Source organism: Anopheles merus, unplaced genomic scaffold (assembly GCF_017562075.2).
Source record: "Anopheles merus strain MAF unplaced genomic scaffold, AmerM5.1 LNR4000022, whole genome shotgun sequence".
Taxonomy (NCBI): Eukaryota; Metazoa; Arthropoda; class Insecta; order Diptera; family Culicidae; genus Anopheles; species Anopheles merus.
Window position 1 is genome coordinate 17,821 of NW_024427602.1, and position 18,024 is coordinate 35,844.

General features: G+C 38.0%; 3 protein-coding genes across 4 annotated transcripts; 1 reads left to right on the forward strand and 2 right to left on the reverse strand.

Annotated features, from left to right (window-relative positions):
• Positions 1-1,963: 1,963 nt before the first annotated feature.
• On the reverse strand, positions 1,964-5,107 carry LOC121601080. Of its 2 annotated transcripts, XM_041929891.1 has the most exons (5): positions 4,826-5,107; positions 4,243-4,720; positions 3,883-4,187; positions 3,658-3,813; positions 1,964-3,549 (listed from the first exon to the last, which is right to left on the reverse strand). In XM_041929891.1, exon 5 carries the CDS (start codon positions 3,524-3,526, stop codon positions 2,615-2,617), a length of 912 nt encoding a protein of 303 aa, XP_041785825.1. In that variant the 5' UTR covers positions 3,527-3,549; positions 3,658-3,813; positions 3,883-4,187; positions 4,243-4,720; positions 4,826-5,107; the 3' UTR covers positions 1,964-2,614. The 2 variants fall into 2 exon arrangements, with proteins under 2 accessions (XP_041785825.1, XP_041785824.1); XM_041929890.1 differs by having other exon boundaries at positions 1,964-3,813.
• A 1,074-nt stretch (positions 5,108-6,181) lies between these two features.
• Positions 6,182-7,077, forward strand: LOC121601064 (protein Dr1-like). Its single transcript, XM_041929863.1, has 2 exons — positions 6,182-6,387; positions 6,460-7,077. Exons 1-2 carry the CDS (start codon positions 6,292-6,294, stop codon positions 6,892-6,894), a joined length of 531 nt encoding a protein of 176 aa, XP_041785797.1. The 5' UTR covers positions 6,182-6,291; the 3' UTR covers positions 6,895-7,077.
• Positions 7,078-10,585: 3,508 nt separating this feature from the next.
• Positions 10,586-11,711, reverse strand: LOC121601063 (DNA-directed RNA polymerase II subunit RPB3-like). Its single transcript, XM_041929862.1, has 3 exons — positions 11,516-11,711; positions 10,884-11,446; positions 10,586-10,819 (listed from the first exon to the last, which is right to left on the reverse strand). Exons 1-3 carry the CDS (start codon positions 11,599-11,601, stop codon positions 10,647-10,649), a joined length of 822 nt encoding a protein of 273 aa, XP_041785796.1. The 5' UTR covers positions 11,602-11,711; the 3' UTR covers positions 10,586-10,646.
• Positions 11,712-18,024: the final 6,313 nt, after the last annotated feature.

Sequence of the window (18,024 nt, forward strand, 5' to 3'; positions counted from 1 at the left end):
CTGCTCCATTACTTTATTGCCTGCTTCTCATACCCACAACCTCCTCGAGCTTCCTCTTTTGCCCTCGAACTGAATCGTTCGAGTATAAAGAATTCGTGGAAAATTTGGTACATTGCATGAATTGTTCTCACAGAATAAAACAATAAGTCAGAGGAGCAAGTTTTTTATTTTTCAATTGTGTGAGGCTGAATACCACAAGCACTGCATATTTTGCAATTCTGCAGGTATTGTGCTTAAATTTGCTCTTGGTCAGCTGACAACCTAGTGTCCTGTGCAAGGTAATATTTAAAATAAGACATATAATTTAGTTTTCAAGTAATTGTTCATTTTTCACTATTGAAGGATCATAACAATGGGATTTTCCATTGTGGAGACCTTAGGCCCTAAGGGATATGGAGAATTACACTCTTAAAAATTTTTGCCGAATCTCGGATAATTTTTGCCGAGATCTGCACAACTGAGATCTCGGCAAAGATCTCGGTTATTTTTCTGTTGCCGACATCTCGGTTAATGTCATTTTGTTTTGACGTTTACGTTTAACCGAGATATTCGGTTAGAACAAATCGAGATTTCGGCAAAATATAAAAACATTTTATTTTTATTTTAGTGATTTTATTTGCGTATCAAATGGGTTTTTTATGTGATGGAAAGCGTTGGGACAGGCGCCGATTCAACCGCCGGATGGGGCACAGCGTTTGGATGTGGTACCGGTACAGGAAAATGAGCCGGGCAAGGAGCGGGCACTGGTACAGGCACGGTTCTGTAATGCGGGCAGAGTGAAACAAGTCTGAGCAAACCCTTTTTAGATTTCATGTGATCGAGTGTTGATACTTACCTCGTGTAGGTGACCGGAAATGAATCCTGGAGGTCTGAACGGTCTGGCAAAGGTTGAACCAACCGGATTAGCTTCCACATCTGATCCTTAAATAGGGACTGCTCCGAGCGACGCTCTGAAGAGCACCGGTTGCGTGCGCTGATGGAGTTTCCTAGCCCCAACCCCGCTTCATACCTGTGCTCGATCGCACGCTACTGATTCTCTTTTTTTCACGCTGAGAGACTCTTTTTCACTTTTTTTTTACATTTTTTATTTTACATCAATTTCTTCACACTCACTCCGAAAGGTTTTCGTTTCATTAGCACGAAATTAACAGAATGGCGAATGACAGATAAAATACCGAGCCTCGGCTAATCCAAGTAGTAAAGCTGAATTCTCGGTTATTTTGACGGATTATCTCGGTGACAGCAGTGTTAACGTATGTGCTCGGCATGTTGTGTTGCCGAGTTTCGGTTCAAATTTTTATTTAACTGATATTTCAGTTTTAAATGGTACTGATTTTCGGCTACTGGGTTTTTTCAACTGACATATCAGCAAGAATCGAAAGAGCCGGCGGATTTCGGCAGTTTTTTTAACCGAGGTCGTGAAATATTTTTAAGTGTGTATGTCTTGTGCCTGATGGATGGGTGCAGGGAACTAGTAGTGGTAAATATTACTTGTTATGGCCCAATATTCCCGGAAAATTGGCATCCAAACTGGTGCGAAATTCTAACAGTGTTCCTGGAAGGAGTGGATGGACAAGACAAGAATGCTGTTTGAAAAGATCAAACATTTCGTCTTACGAGACTGGGACGAAAATTTTAGCTGAAATGTCCGACGAATCATCAACCGATTATATGGAACAAGGCACAACACAGCATATAACAATTGGAAATTATGAGCAAATATTCGCACAGCACGTTTTAGAAAACGATGCTATGGAAACTGTAAAATACGATTTCGACACAGCTAATTTTCATGCGGAATACTTAAACGATCACCTAGAAAATGAAAATGTTCCTGAAGAAAATTCGAAATGTTCTCATTGTCCATGTTTCGAAGCATTAGTAAAGTTCCAGAAAGAAGCATATGAAGATCTTCAGAAAGGGCAACAAAAATTTTTGAAAAAGATGAGCATAATAGAACGCCAAATGAAATGCTGCTTAACACAACAGCCCAAGCTGTGGAAGTAAACGGAAGTAATATATTAGAATTTGAATTCAATCGTCTAACTAATAAGAAAGATCGAATGCAGTGCGATGAAAGATTAGGAGAAAAAGATTATTTTCAACAGGTGTTGGATTGGCTGAAATCTAAAATCATAGATACGGATGCGGAAAATAGGTTGCTGGAAGCCCTTGATTTAATTTTTGAAAAAAAAACACTATTGGTAGAATGTAGTTGGACAGGTATAGGGAAAGGTTGCACTAAGTTTGAAATTAGACTGTTGAGAAATCTGATGAATTTGTTTCAGACTATTGGAAGCATTAAATTTCATAAGGTTAGCGATAATATGCTATCAAAATTTGTTCAACGTAAATTGAAGCAAGCAAAACAACGATTGAATATTCAAGGAGTGCGTAAACCTACCAACCATAAGATGCAGACTGAAAAAAATTAAAAAAAAACCGTTAATATTGCTTGGATTCCCTCTATACTGCATACTGCGTTCATACTGATTAACGCAACATACTTAACAACTCTTACACTCAATCGAAGTTATGTTTATTTCTGGCAGTGATTTTTCAAAGAATTTAAAGAATCAATTATGATATATTCAAAGAATGAGAGTTTTTGAAGTTAAGAAATGCTAAGAGAATGAATCAATGGAATAAAAACTGTTTCCGAAAGTGGATTTAAATTTACTGCAACAAGCTTGCATTTTATGTCACTCACACTCAACTGGATATCATTCAACGATAAATCATTTGAGAATCCCTTGTAAATATTTAAAACACTTGATGGAAATGGTGATCTGAAAAAATCGGACTTGTTGTTGAGCATTCTTCCGCATACTTGAATCGAATTTCCAAGTTGTGCTGCGTTTGAAAATTTTGCAATACAATTTTCTTTCGTTAAAAACCATGAGTTGCATTCATCGTTACGTAATATGTAATCTAGTAATTTTAAAACTACCTTTCCATTCTTCTGCACAAATATGCTTGGCTTAGACACTTTTTTCGAAACAAAAAAAGTTGGTATATGAAAATCCTCTAACTCTGATAACCCTTTGAAAACTTGTTGAATTTCATTGTAACCTGACCTCAATAAAGCTTTTAACATCTGAAGATGATTTTCAAACGGATATGTAGAAAAGGAATACAACGGACCAAACTTCAAAACCTCCTCGCATATATGTTGCAAATTGTGAATATTACTTGTTAAATATCTTTCCCCGTAAAGAACTTCGAAATCGATTACAAATCTATTTAGCATTTCTCCTGCCATTTTCCAATTATTTATATATGCCTGTGACGACATCAATGTAATCGCACAAAAAAACAGTTTGAAATGTTCGAAATACATTTCAGACATTCGATCTTTCAAAATTACAATGCTGGCATAATTGAGGAAACTTCCATACTCCGTTGCTTTCCAAAAACGCGCCATATCAACTCCACGAAATGACCTATGTATTTCTACTGGAAGTCGGATTTTGACTAGCAAAGAAGATATTTCTTCCGCAAGTTGGGCTGACCACTTTGTTTTCATCCCTAATTTTCCATCCCTCCATCCTAAAACAAAACGGCGCATCATACCATAATGTATTAAGTGAAGAATATCTGCTACTGGTATGCCTTTAACAATGTCAAATTTTTTCAAATCAATGAATGGTGACCTACATTTGTGATGGTTTCCATATTCTTCACCTCTAAAACCTTTTTCAGTTCTTGGAGGGGCTTTAACTCCTTTATAAACCATGCACCTACTATCCTCATTAAATTCTGCTAGGCATGTGCATTTGAGACATCCATCGGCAGAATTAAAATTCGCTACACCTGAATTGTCGAAACGATAAAATTAGTAACTTAAAAATTGTTTAGTTAAAAATTAATTTGCTACACTACCTTTGATAAACGATCTAGCAGGAGTATCTGCTATGACGGCTCGCACTCGAATTGCTATTTTTGTCTGGTTAATAATTGTTCCTCCATCAATAAGGGTATTTAATTCTGACACTAATTGCTTCAGATATTTTTCCAGATCATTTGGCTTTGATCTTCCGGCATAAATTGCTATAGTAAATGGCAATAGTTTAGGCATTTCATAAATATTTGCCAATATTGGCCAGAACTGCGTTGGACTGCTTTTACTTAGTGGTAGTCCATCTATAAAGATGTTCAGCGAAAGAGTGCTTGGCACCTTAACAAAACTGAAAGAGAAAACTGATGAATCATTGGAAAATGTTTTAACAATATGCATTTTACCGCAAATGCTTGGTGAGGCCCTCTTTAACACCGCGATACCAAAACAGACCATCTCCAATTTTTGATATTTCTGGTCCATTTCTATTTGTTTTCAGGAAAGTTCTAGCATCCTTTGGTAGACACATGTTCATTTTTTTCCTCAATATTTTTAACAGCATATTCATTGAATAATGGGTTTGTTTGGTGCTCAATGCCCAATATTTCAAACAATCACTCGTGTCCATTTTATCAAAATCAGGCTCATCCAACATTGCATCGTCATCAGAATGTGTATCCAATCCTGTTTCATCATCAGACATGCTTTCTACATCACTGAACATATCATCATTGTTGTTCGAAGAAGTATTAGATTCTGAAATATTGCTGTCATGTTTTCTTCCAGTACTTTCACAAATAGCGTCGGACACATTATCATATGTAAGGGTGTTGTCTTAAACAGATCGATCAGCAACACGCACCGACACTCTATGAACTTTATCTGAAACAAAAATACTTGCATTAATGCCATAAACATGTCACGAAAAAGAATCATCATTCATAATGCATCACAGTCCACCATTTTAAGAAATTCCATATTAGATACCTTCAGATGGTCTAGCTGTAGTTGTATGCAGTAGTTGATTGTATTGGTCACCATTAATGCGTCTTACTCGTTCTACTCGGTCGCGAGCTCTATACAACTGGCCACTTTTTTATACGTTTTGATAACATGTTTTGATAAACACAGATTCACAACAGAGAAAAAAAAATTCACAACACATCCATTAGAAAGAAATTACCAAGAGATTAAACAATTCTTGGTTTTCGGACTTAATGTTTATGACGGCTTGTTCTCTGAGAGTGTATAACATGAAATGAAGAGACGCGCGAGTGTATTACGCATTATGACATGACACGCGATCGGAGAGTGCATTGCAGGGTTTGTAGTCGTGTTTTGCTCGATATCCTTTTTCATTCTTGTGATGATTTATTGCTTGCTCTCACTTTATTTTAAATTGTTTCCCCAATTAATTGAAATTATCGAACAATTTTTGAAACAAATTATGCAAATCATATTGGGAATGTTCAAAAATCTTGAAACGATTCCTGAAACAATTGAGAAACATACACAGGCACCATGGCAAAACTAAAATATTATTATTAAAAACCCTGTAACACGAAACGCGTTGAGCTTGACGAAACAACACATAACCTCAATATGCATTTATCATGTACAGTATGATATCAACATACGCTTCACTCTACATAAACTATACGAGTATATGAGGTTAAACATCGTATTTAACTTTTTTTTAGCATAGCATCGCATAAGTTGAGTAAAATAGTTGATTTATTACCAAAGAAAGTTGAAAATATGTCATAATCTGATTTATGTCATGGTGAATTTTATGATAATATAATTCACCACGAATCAAAGAAGAATAATTTACTGTTATTTAATTTAAGAACATTAAAGAAATTCAAAAAGAGCATAACATATTTCAAAAAATTAAAATATTTGCAAAAAACACATGAAGCTGTCAAATTTAAAGGAATCGCGTACTACGAATTCGCGTATATCGAGTATCGCGTACTGCGGATAATTGCTGTATGCTATGCTCTTTTTGAATTTCTTTAATGTTCTGAATGCATTTTTCATTAAATTTGTGCAAAAGATACCTATTGTATAACAAAAACTTTAATGCAAAACTCTGTGGCGATATTTTTCAACCCTCGAACCGGTAGTGTAAACTATTTTTCCATAGGAATCCGCTATACGCCAAAACTCGAGATACGCTATTGCGCTCGGTCCCGTACGATAGCGTATATCGGATAATGACTGTACAGATAAATCGGCATTTCTGGTCACTGATTGTCACATTCGTCTTGTGTGAAAGAGCTATGCGACACCTTCTTTATAGTCACTTTGATCATAAACACAGTATTGTTGATATTTTATGGTGTCTGAATTCAAGAGAAAAGGAATGGAAACTTAACGTATAATCCTAACATTTTCCTTTCTTCTAATAAGCATAACGGTTTAGTAATTAGCAACACAAAGGAAGGAAAATGTCTGATCCTCATGATGAACTTTGTCCGCCGAACCAAGAGGACGATGAACTAACTTTGCCACGAGCCAGCATCAACAAAATAATCAAAGAGCTGGTATGAATTGGATTGCTCTGCCGTCTTAGTCTTAAGCGAGAAGTTAATTAACAAATCATTTTTATTTCTAAGGTACCGTCAATAAGAGTTGCGAATGAAAGTCGTGAGTTGATTCTGAATTGTTGCACTGAGTTCATACATTTGATCAGCTCGGAAGCAAATGAGGTTTGTAATCAGAGAAATAAAAAAACAATTAATGCTGAGCATGTTTTAGAGGCCCTCGATCGATTGGGGTTCAAAGATTATAAGCAGGAAGCGGAAGCTGTTTTGAACGATTGCAAACAGGTGGCTGCTAAAAGAAGGCGACAGAGCACTCGACTCGAAAATCTTGGCATTCCTGAGGAGGAATTGTTACGACAACAGCAAGAACTCTTTGCTAGAGCGCGTGAGGAACAGGCAGCTGCTGAACAACAACAATGGTATAGCGTTCAGACTGCTACACTACAGAATGCCGAAATTTTCCAAAAACAAATGTCTCAAGACGAAGATGACAGTGATGACTATTAAACATAAATATTATCCTTTTATAAAAAAAATTGTTTGAACCGGTTTCGCTGAGCAGACCAGAGAGAATTAATGAACGGAAAAACAGTGCACATAGTTAACAACGGAGCATTGAATATTTTCTAAGAAAACAAGAAAGCAGATAAAATACCGAGTTTTAGAAATATAACATAATAATCGTATCAATACAAGTTTACTTCATTTAAGGTTTTTTCTCTACACAGAAGGCGTATTTACCTGAACTAAAAACTTTACTGGCGGCGGTCTCGTCATACATCGTCAATTTCGGTTCAGCTTCGGTTTTGCCTGCGTGGTGGACAATGGAACGCGACTCAGGAGATTTTTTGATGATTTTGTATGATCTCCGCTGTTTTGGACGTACCGTGTATACCCAGTGGCGGATTAAGCAGAACACAAAATAAGCAGAAGCGTGGGGTCCGTAACACATCCCCCGCTTGCAAGTAAATTTGCGTCTCAACCTTTTCCTGGTTTAGAATTCCTCTTACAACTTCTTGCTTGACACTTCACAAAGGCCTTCATTCCTGTAACCACTTAGGTCTTCCACTCGTTTTAATCCGACGCTGTGTATTAGTGATGAGCAAAACGGCTCCGAAGCCGGAGCCGGCTCCGACCGACTCCAGATAATTTCGTAGCAGGCTCCGCCGGCTCCGCACCTACGACTCCGCTTCAATGGCTCCGGAGCCGGCAGCGAATCAACAGCATCGGACCAACGGTTCCGGACTAACGGTTCTATAGAGACGGCATTGTATGATAGCGTAATAAAAAAAAAGTATAGATCTTCTCGCACGTGTGGAAGCTAACACACTATGTGATTGCAGTATTGACATGCATGACTTTGTGTAGCATTCGTTGGTCTCGTCTTTCTTAACAATGTTCAAAACTTCAAAAATTTTATTATTACTATTATTATTATTATTTGATAAACTTCTTTAAACATGGCTTACTATGCTATTGACGGATTTTCTCGATTAAAACATCATTAAAAGCTTTTTTTAGTGCGCTGTTAAACCGGAGCCTTGGATGCAACCTTAAATCCTGCAAATTTGTTCATAATTTGTAAAACATGCATTACATACCGCGTTTTAAGGCGGCATATTCTACTATAAAATATCTGTTAATCCACCCGGTTCCGGAGCCGGCTCGTTTTGCCCATCACTAGTTGCGAGCAGCCGGTTGAGCAGGGCACAATACGGCTGGTGCGCAGCCGAGTGTTTAATAAAATACCTGAGCGAAGCATCAAAGGCACAACAATAAGTAAAATTTCTTAAAAGGGTGCGCTCCGAAGCGCGTATTGCTACTCGCAACACACCCCCTTGTGGCCCGCGCTTAGTGTGTGTGTCAAACTGTCGTCCTCTGGACATTGAACGGTGGTAGCGCAACTACCACGGCAAATCTAGGGGTCGGCACGGCTGCCCACAACATATCACCCTTTTACCATACCATTTTCCATTGCGGGAATATCGGTGTGGTGACACCCTCCGGTCCTAGCTTCATTGTTCTGGAGCATTTCACGTAAATGCATTGTTTTTGGGCATTTTTACCCGGCTACTGCAAGCGCTGCTACGACGTTCTAAGAAATCTTTCCGGCGGCGATCGTAATATCCCGCTAGCCTCATCCAGTAGGAGAACATTTCTCAGCAACTCGTTCCGCACGCTGGTACGCCGCTGCAGGCAATCTCTCCGGCGGCAATCGTTTTGTTCCGCAAGCCTCATCAGGCTGGAGAGCATTCCCCAGCAGCCCGTTAAGGCATCCTGTAGCGGTGGAAATATTGCTGCAGCAAGTATGGCACATGTTGTTGGTATAGTTAATAGAGGCTTTGGCTCCAACGGAGTTCTTTCGCCTAAACAAGTATGGCACATATTTCGCACTGTATATCCTGGCTGATATCGTGGAACAGTCGTCAACTCGTACGACAACATGCCCGTCGTGGGTTCAAGACCCAAATGGACCGTGCCGCCTTACGTAGGACCAGAAGCTAGCCAGAATAACAAATCGCCCGTTACACTGCCGGCGTACCTTGGGCTGCAGCCATTAAGTCTCAACAGCCTATATAGGCCGGGCATAACCGCGTAGGGCGTTACGCCAAATAGAACTGTTACTAATTTGTCTCCAACTTAAGACACTATTTTTAAATCGTGCATATACTATTCATTTCCGTAAATCTTCTTTCATCTGGAGCAGTACTACCAGGAACGCACATAACATATTTAAAGATCAACGATTCAACGACTTCCACACTTATCATTTTCTTTAAAACGCTTACTCTACGTTAACTTATGAAAAATAATTCCTTCTCTTAATCCAATAATTCCAATCTCCCAATAATTAATCTCTTTTGCAATAATTTAGTTATTCGTTGTCCTTTGATCACTTCAATCAGGCATCTCCAAACTTTCCAGTTTTCGGGCCACATTGCTCCACGAATAACATTGTGGAGGGCCATTTCAGCTTTACTACTTTTAGAATGAGCGAAAGTGCAAATCTCAGAAAAAATACTAACTAAATATATCAAATTTCTATAGCTGTCTTTTATTGAATCTCGATTTTCGTCTTTGAAAATTAAATGTCTAAATTTCGAGTGTCTAATTAGAAAAAAAAAGAAGCTATTTATGTTTTGCTTTACAAAGACATCGCGATCCGCATTACAGGCTCTTTAGAGCCGCATGCGACCCGAGGGTCGTATGTTTGGAGACCCCTGACTTAAATTATTTTCCTCAAACAGTTTAATGAGACGATTTCATCAAATGTAATTTCTCTAAGATGTAGTCCCTGCAAGGCGAATTGTTTGTTTTAGATAATCAATTTCAGAGTTCCGTCATATTCTACACACTTGTGATACCCCCAAATGAATGTATCCCAAGAGATTCCGTATATGGACCGTGTGGTTGTCTTCTCTATTATGAATTTTTGAATTGCAGTTCACAAAAATATCGGTCAAAAGAATCCATCCTGTGGTTTCTTAAATACGACATCGACACGATCAGCCCGGTGCTGATTTTTTGAATGAGTATATTTTGCTACAATTTCAACTCTACTCTGTTCTCAAAACTGTTGTATGTGGGATGAGGTTTTTGTCAACAATGGCAATAATTCATAGAACACCATTACTTTAACTGTACACCGCTGCTATGCATGTGGTTAGCGTACAGTTAGGCGTAATCCGTTTCGTACAGTTGTGCGTTTCCCTAGCAAATGTCCAATGGCAGGCGCCAGGACCTGCTATCGGCATACGGAAAAATTCATTGGCAGGCCCTGGAGTCCGCCATAGGGCTAAACTTGTTTTTTTTCGTAAGATAAAACTCCTTCTAGAATGTAGATACCGTGAAGATTAATCTTGGAGAGATTTTACAACATTTTATTATCTTCAAATTACACATTCAGATTTACGTTAATTAGCCCAGGACGTCCAAACCCGGGACTGATTGGGATATTTTGTACTAATACTACGGGACATTTTAGTTAAAAAAAAATAATACATTTTGACATGACTCTCCCGTTGAGTGTGGTATATCTTGTCGGCCTAAAGGAAAGCAAAATAACATACAACAGTGCCAGATAATATCATTGCCAATTGAACCTGTAGATATTGTAGAAAATATATATGAATTCCTTCATCAAGCTATCAACTATTAGCTTATGACTTTAACAACGATGAAAAGTGTATCAATTGTATTGTTTGCAACATAGCTTATTTTATTAAATTATTTTACATAGCGTGAAGCCGTCTACGAGTTCAAATAGCCAAAACGTCTGTCTCATGGCTTAATTGAGTCTGCAAATTTGACAACTTGTTCTTCAAAACTTGAACTCCCATCAGCACAATATTTTCTGGTTTGAGGGCACCAGAAGACTCGACATTAAAGAAGAATTTGTTCGGCTTCAATTCCCAGTTATAGTCAGCTTCGTCTGGAAACACAAAAATAATCGATAAATTGAGCAAAATATTACTAATAATGCTTTTTCAGCTCACATTTGTCATCGTCCAATTCGGTGTGTTCTGATTTCGGCCATTCATCTGGTTTTGGATATAGAGTATGTCTCATAGCATTATCTGGATCGTATTCAAAGCTAACACCACATGTAGGATTCCATTTCGCATGTTCTTTCCCGAAGCCTTTTTTAGCATAAGCTTTTAACTTTAACTCCTGTCCTTTGCGAAGCTTAATGATTAGTATTTCATCTGTTCCTTCTCCGTATTCGTTGTCTTCATCGTCTCTATGTCTGGATGTAACTGGCAATACCCTAGGGTCACTTGATTTCAGATCAGCTGTTGTAACATGTCGAGTGTGCTCCTCGTTGCATTTTACGTCCAAAGTGAATTCCACACTGCACTCGTTACAAAAGTCTAAGCACGGGCAATCACGGCTGTATTGCATACGATCTACCACTTCATCTGAAATGAGCGGTATTAACCCAACGCGATGAGCAAGAAATTCATCGGCTAGAACAGTTGTATTAGACTCCAGCTGCACCCAATCGATCGCAAGTGTCGGTGTTTCCGCAATAAATACCCGCCGTAAACTATTGGCCACACTGCAAATATATCATAAAACATAACCAAACAATCTTTCAATATATGCGATGGGCTGCATTCTAGCTTACCTTAATTCTGTGTCTTCAACGATAAATTTTACATTTTCATCGGTTAGCTCCGAGATTGTAACTGATGGTTGGTTAGCGTAAGGCATTTTTGGTCCAGAGAGTTAATGATTCAGTTTTGTAATGTTAGTTAGGGACAAGAGTTGATTCTCATCTTCAAGCTTTGATGTCAAACTGTTTCTACTCAACAACTGCTCTGCGAGAGTCGCTAGGGTAATTTCACCCAGAGTGACCAGAAATACCGCTTTATCTGTATTCCTACTGATTTTTTATAGGGTAGGGTAACTGTACCAGTTTTCAGCAGGCTAGTGCAGCAGTTTCACAAAAACTGCTCACACATAAACATTTTTTATTAATTTTCATGAAAGTGATGTTATTCTGGTTGATAAACTATCATAGTATGTAACACTATTTTTTATTTGCCGGTTCAAAACCCTTTTTCATAAATATTCGTGACAATGCAAACATTGATTTTGCTCCTATTTTCGGCAGGCTGTGTTCCTATTTTTCGGCAGCGCGAATACGGGTTAGAAAATGTTTTTACCAATGTAAATATGTACAAAAAATATGTTTAAAGCAATTTAACAATCTTACTTTCCTAAGATTGTTGTTATAAAGCACTTTAATTATTAATTTTATGTTGCTTATTTTGGCCCGTTTTGACAGCCATTTTGATGCGACGTTTAAACAGAGCAGCCATTGAAGAAAATTGACGAAGGACCGTAAAGATATCAGGTCAAGTTATAAGCCCGTTTTGACAGCTAGGTGGAAGAAGAATTGACGAAGGAAACTGACAGTTAGTTTTCCGCGTTTGGCGAACGCTTCTAGTTCTCGAAGGAAAATTTCCATTTTAAATCACGGGCTGTGTTCTAATAAACTAAAATATTCACCCAAATTGATCTCCACCAAATATTGACCATGCAAAACGTAAACAATCCATCAATACATATGCAAGCGGAAAACCATCTGTCAAAATCGGAGCCCAGGGGGGGGATCGCCAAAAGCGCTATAACTTCACCTCATTATACATTCCACCTTGAAATTGACAGTTTTATGGTTATAGCGCACGGTGCGAACTGGCTTACGAATATTTATTTTTCTCTTACCGTAGCAATAGACGATGCGCAATCTCAGATTGCGCATATATTTATCTGTCAAACGGGTCGGTTTGATATATTTATCTGTCAAAAAAAAATTTATATATCTCGGACCTATAATCTTGAAAATATATGCGCAATCTTGGCGCAATCTGAAATTGTATCGAAATGACGTTTATAGCTCAGGGTTGGCTACGCGAAATGACATATGTTTTGATAAAACGAATACATGCGCAATCTGAGATTGCGCATCGTGTATTAATACGGTTACGTCAAGTGACCAAATTGTCAAAATGCACTAGAGTCCCAAAGTGGGTAAAAAGGAGGTGTCGTCATACAGAACATTTGGCCATCAAGGCTTTAGAAAAAGCACAAAACCAGGGTATGATAAATCTTGTGGGCAGCCGTGCCGACCCCTGGACATGCCGTGGTAGTTGTGCTACCACTGCACATTGGGCAAACGCCTGTATAAAAATCGAAAAACCAACTTCATCGCAGGTTAACACCATAATCATATCCTTAAAATAGATACTTAAACTTAGTTGAAACCAAAATTTTTCACGTTTTTATCTTAAACTTACTGAGATATAGGCCATCAAAGTGTAAACTTTTTGTTTTTTGTCCCAATTTTGAGCTATTTTTCGACCGAACATAAACCATCATATTTTAGTATATGATGGTTAGATTTTGATAATTAATGTGTCATTGGAAAGGTTTTTTGTCATACTTTGATGTAATGTCTGAATATTTTGTAAAAACTTGTTGTGAAAGTTCATTAATGATTGAAAACCAAACATCACTGCCGAATTTTTGGATATTTTCATTTTGGAAAGTGATTTTTTTATGATTCGACTCGATTTCACTCGTGTGTCGTATATCATAGGAAAGATCAACATTTTTTCTACGTTTTTACGTTGAAATTAGCTGCGACCATCCGCGACCCCGAAAATTATTGAACTTTTTCTTGAAAATAGCGCGGACGATTTTGACGTGTGTTGTATGAGCCATACACCACCAGTATCCAACTACCTGTCATAAACGGGCATTTGAAACAAACAGGCAGAAAACAAAGCTGAAGAGAAAAACTGTTTGAAAAAGGTAGTAGGATAGGAAACGGCTCTTTTCCAAACAAACCATGAAAAACACAACTTTTTTAGCGCGTAATACTTTAAAAATTCGTTTTCAGTCAGAAACTTATTCCGCCTTCGTTTTAATTGCTAACAATTATTATTGATGCTGTTAACTGATACCCCAAATAGCCAGAATTGCTTAAGCAGCTCATTTTGGCACGCTACCCAAGTGCCACAAATCCACTAAACGACCACTAAACGGCTTCTAAACGACTCAAGTTCTCTACCTAAACGGAATATAGAAAGACTTCGTTTAGCAGACGGCAAACGACTCATTCATTCTAAAAATAGCAAAAAAGCTGGTGGCGCTCTCTGTTGGTGGGATACCCCAACCAGTTGAGCTTCATCGCTTGGAGGAGAGCTTTCTCATTTCCTCTGTACTGTTGTATGGTTTCGCATTGAAGTTATGCATCGCTAGAACTAGAACGGCGATACAATTGTTTAATTACTAAACTCCAACAGACACCACCAGTACTGAAGCAAGTGAGAATTGAGTTATGGTCGTTGGTGTTGATACCCACGTATCTGACCACACGACCATTCACATAGATTTTTGCTCAGAAAGTTATAAGGCTATATAGGTCATGATAAGATGAAAATTGTCGAAACACATTGCAAGAACAGGATAGCAATATAATGATGAGTTGTAATACGCCATCTATTGATCAAACCAATGAAGCTGTGGAGCTTTCATTTTTTTATATGGATATTCAATTTTCCAGTCGTTTAAGCTTAATCTGTGGCGCTTGGGTAAAGATCGCTGCTCTAATTCGCCTTTTGCAGTAGATAAACAGCATCAAAGTTCTATGTGGGTCTTTCAAACAGCGCCTAAGCAGCTTCCTTATGCCACGATGCCAGGTATTATTTTTCTTTGTGTTTTATTTTCAAGCAAGCGTCATCGATGAAATAAACAACAAGATTTGTTTCGTTTAAACACATATGTATATTTTTAAATCCTTTGTATTGATGAATTACACAAAATTTTACACAATATACTGATAATTCACAATCACTTCACTCAATATTCATTCTTCAATTAACGTATCTAACTTGTGCAGCAGCAATGAGATTATTGGCGGCGTACGTCTTTGACACTTTGACAAGAGCCACCTTGTACCGATGTCATGCATTAAAAAGCTATAAAGTTCCACCAAGTTCGGTACCCTTTCTTAACAAGCCTTCAAGTTCCACCATGAACCCTACACATAGTGCTAATCAGCCGCAAAGTTGCAAAGAATACCATGTGCCTGTTAAAAAGCTCCATAGTTCGGCAAAGTACCGCTTCATCTCTTAATCTGCCCCAAAGTACGACATCGGAACGATTTTTCGTTAATCAGCCCTAAATCAGCTATAAAGTACGAGCTGGCTATTTGGGACGCCCCTACCAGCATTAAACGGCTTTGAAGGCATTCAGAAGGCATTTAAGGCCTTAGTCGCCTTAGAAGGCGAATAAAGATTTCAACCGAAACTTTCACGGCTGTAACGGGTTCTCTTCGAAATCTTTCAACTTTTTGATTCAAGGAGAACAGATAGCTTACCGCCATCTTAGCTTGTTTATATACTGAATTTGCACCTGTACCAATGTAACTGCCAAATAGAGCAGTGACAACGCTTTTGGTTCCGAACCGAGAAAGCGTGTGTTCAAATCCAGATTTTTATGATCTTTTTTCTGCGTTTATTTCTTTTTAAATTATTTTTTTCTTACTATAATTACTTTAAACAAAATTTATGTGAAGCGAAATTAAAATAATACCTTTTTAAAAAAAACATAATAAGTACACTATGTTCACCGTTCATTATCAGGATGGGAGAAATATGTATCTCATTTTTTTTTTTAGTTATCGAAATGAGTTTGGTATATTATCACCTTTCAATGAGTTGGTCTTTAACAACCGAATAATGTAGACCATCTTTAATAAAGTGAAATAGCTCAGAGCTTAACGCAAGAGATCATAACACGTAAATCGTGCTATCGAATCTCACGCTCATATCTGGGAACACTACAACAGTGCAGTGCTGAAGACGCTTGTAAGGTTTTCTTTTGACAGTTGCAATTTCAAATTTCAAATTAAAAGCGAAATTTTTCATTGACATATTTCAAAGGCATTTAATTACTGCTAAATGCACTGCTGATCGCCTTCAATTCGCCGGCGATTACAAGGCGATTAGAAGGCATTTAACGGAAATTTGCGGGTAGGGGCAATAATGCAATGTTGTGAGCAATAATTATTAAGTTTTATTCGCTGTCTTGACGATTTTAGTATAGGACTACCCTTTATAGTAAGATAAATTGTATTGAATGAAGAAAAATTACAATAGCACGAGGAATCGATTTTCATCCCGGCGTTTGTATGGCGGTTGCCCACTGTGCACTGGTCAATGTCCAGGGAACGACAGTGTGTCACGCACACTAAGCGCGGGCCACTTAGTGTGTGTGGTGCGCTCGGACAAGCAAGTGTTGCGAGCAGCCTGTCGAGCAGGGCTCTCGGCAGGGCGCGGTACGGCTGGCGCGCGGCGGAGTATTTTAGTGTGTACAGGCGGTCCCCGAGATACACGGTACCTCTTATACGCGGATTCGGAGATACACGGTTTTCTAAATTTGACAGTTCTTTGGCCAAATTGTACTGATTTGACACATCAATTGTAAATTGCCAAATAATTTCCGTTTCGATCGAATGTTAAAAACTATTTCAAAAGGTTTAAAACTGTTATATTCAGTAAGAATCATTTCAAATAACTCATACAGTGACTAAAACCGCCCCCTACTTGCAAAATTACACGAAAATTAGTGAAATTTTAGCTGGAAATCACGAGATTCGACTTACGCGGAAATACGAGATACGCGGTATTTTGCGGCCGTTTTCGGTCCCCATTAACCGTGTATCTCGGGGACCGCCTGTATTGTACTTGAGAGTTTATATTTATTATGTGTACTATTATATCAGTGTTTGAATAAAGTAACTGATGCAAGCCAAAGACACAAGAATAAATGAATTGTTTTCGTTTAATAAATATTTGAATTGCACTAACAACTAGCATTTTGCATCCACACTTTATAAATCGGCATTTTCCACGTTATATTGCAGCTGCTGCCTGTAAACAAATATCGACGGCTGTTGTCAAACTGAATCTCAAAATGGCAACATGCCAAACACTAAGAAGACACCTCCTCTATATTCCACCTTGCTAGAGTCCACCACCTGATATTTTTACATCCACCTTAAATCCACCCCCCTCCAGCCTTTCCCGATTTTAATACCGGTGCCACCAAGGTGGATTTAAAAATATCAGGTGGTGGACTCTAGCAAGGTGTATTTATTTAACAGGTGAATTATTAGCACGTTTGCCAGGCGCCATCATTGAGTATTGTTATGTCAAATCGCATACAATTTTCTACACCACCCTCCAGCCCTTCCCGATTTGAATACCGTGGCCCACAGTATTGTTATGTCAAGTCGTGAAATGTCAATTTGCTCTGAAGCACTTCACCTCCTAATATCCATTCACCTTGGACTCTAGTGCATTTTGACAATTCGTCACTTGACGTAAGGTCCCCAGGATTCAAACTTTGTTTACATTTATTAAATTTGTGTATACAGGCGGTCCCCGAGATACACGGTTGATGGGGACCGAAAACGGCCGCAAAATACCGCGTATCTCGAATTTCCGCGTAAGTCGAATCTCGTGATTTCCCGCCAAAATATCACTAATTTTCGTGCAATTTTGCAAGTAGGGTGTTGTTTAAGCCTCCAAATTAATTGTTTGATATGTTTCTACTGAATTGAACAGTTTTAAACCTTATGAAATGGTATTTCACAATCGATCAATACGGTAATTATTTGGTATTTCACAGTGGATGTGTCAAATCAGTACAATTTGCTCAAAGAACTGTCGAATTTGGAAAACCGCGTATCTCCGAATCCGCGTATAAGAGGTACCGTGTATCTCGGGGACCGCCTGTATAATTTATCTACCCCATTTTTTCGATTAAATATTCTCCAAAACTATATTTTGGACTTTGCGAGTTCTTATTGAACATTAGAACATGGATTAAAGTGTGTTATTTTGGTTTATTCCGTGAATTTATTCTGTAATTCATTGTGTCTTCGACATTTTTGGTGATAAAAATTAAGAAAACATTATTTTTTTTAAATTTTTACATTAATTCCTCATTATCTACGAGCCACATGGACAATTTACGTGAGATTAGAACTCATACTCACATGATTTTAAATTGCGTGCATAAACAAATCATCAAATCTTTTGTTAATATATCTCATTTTTT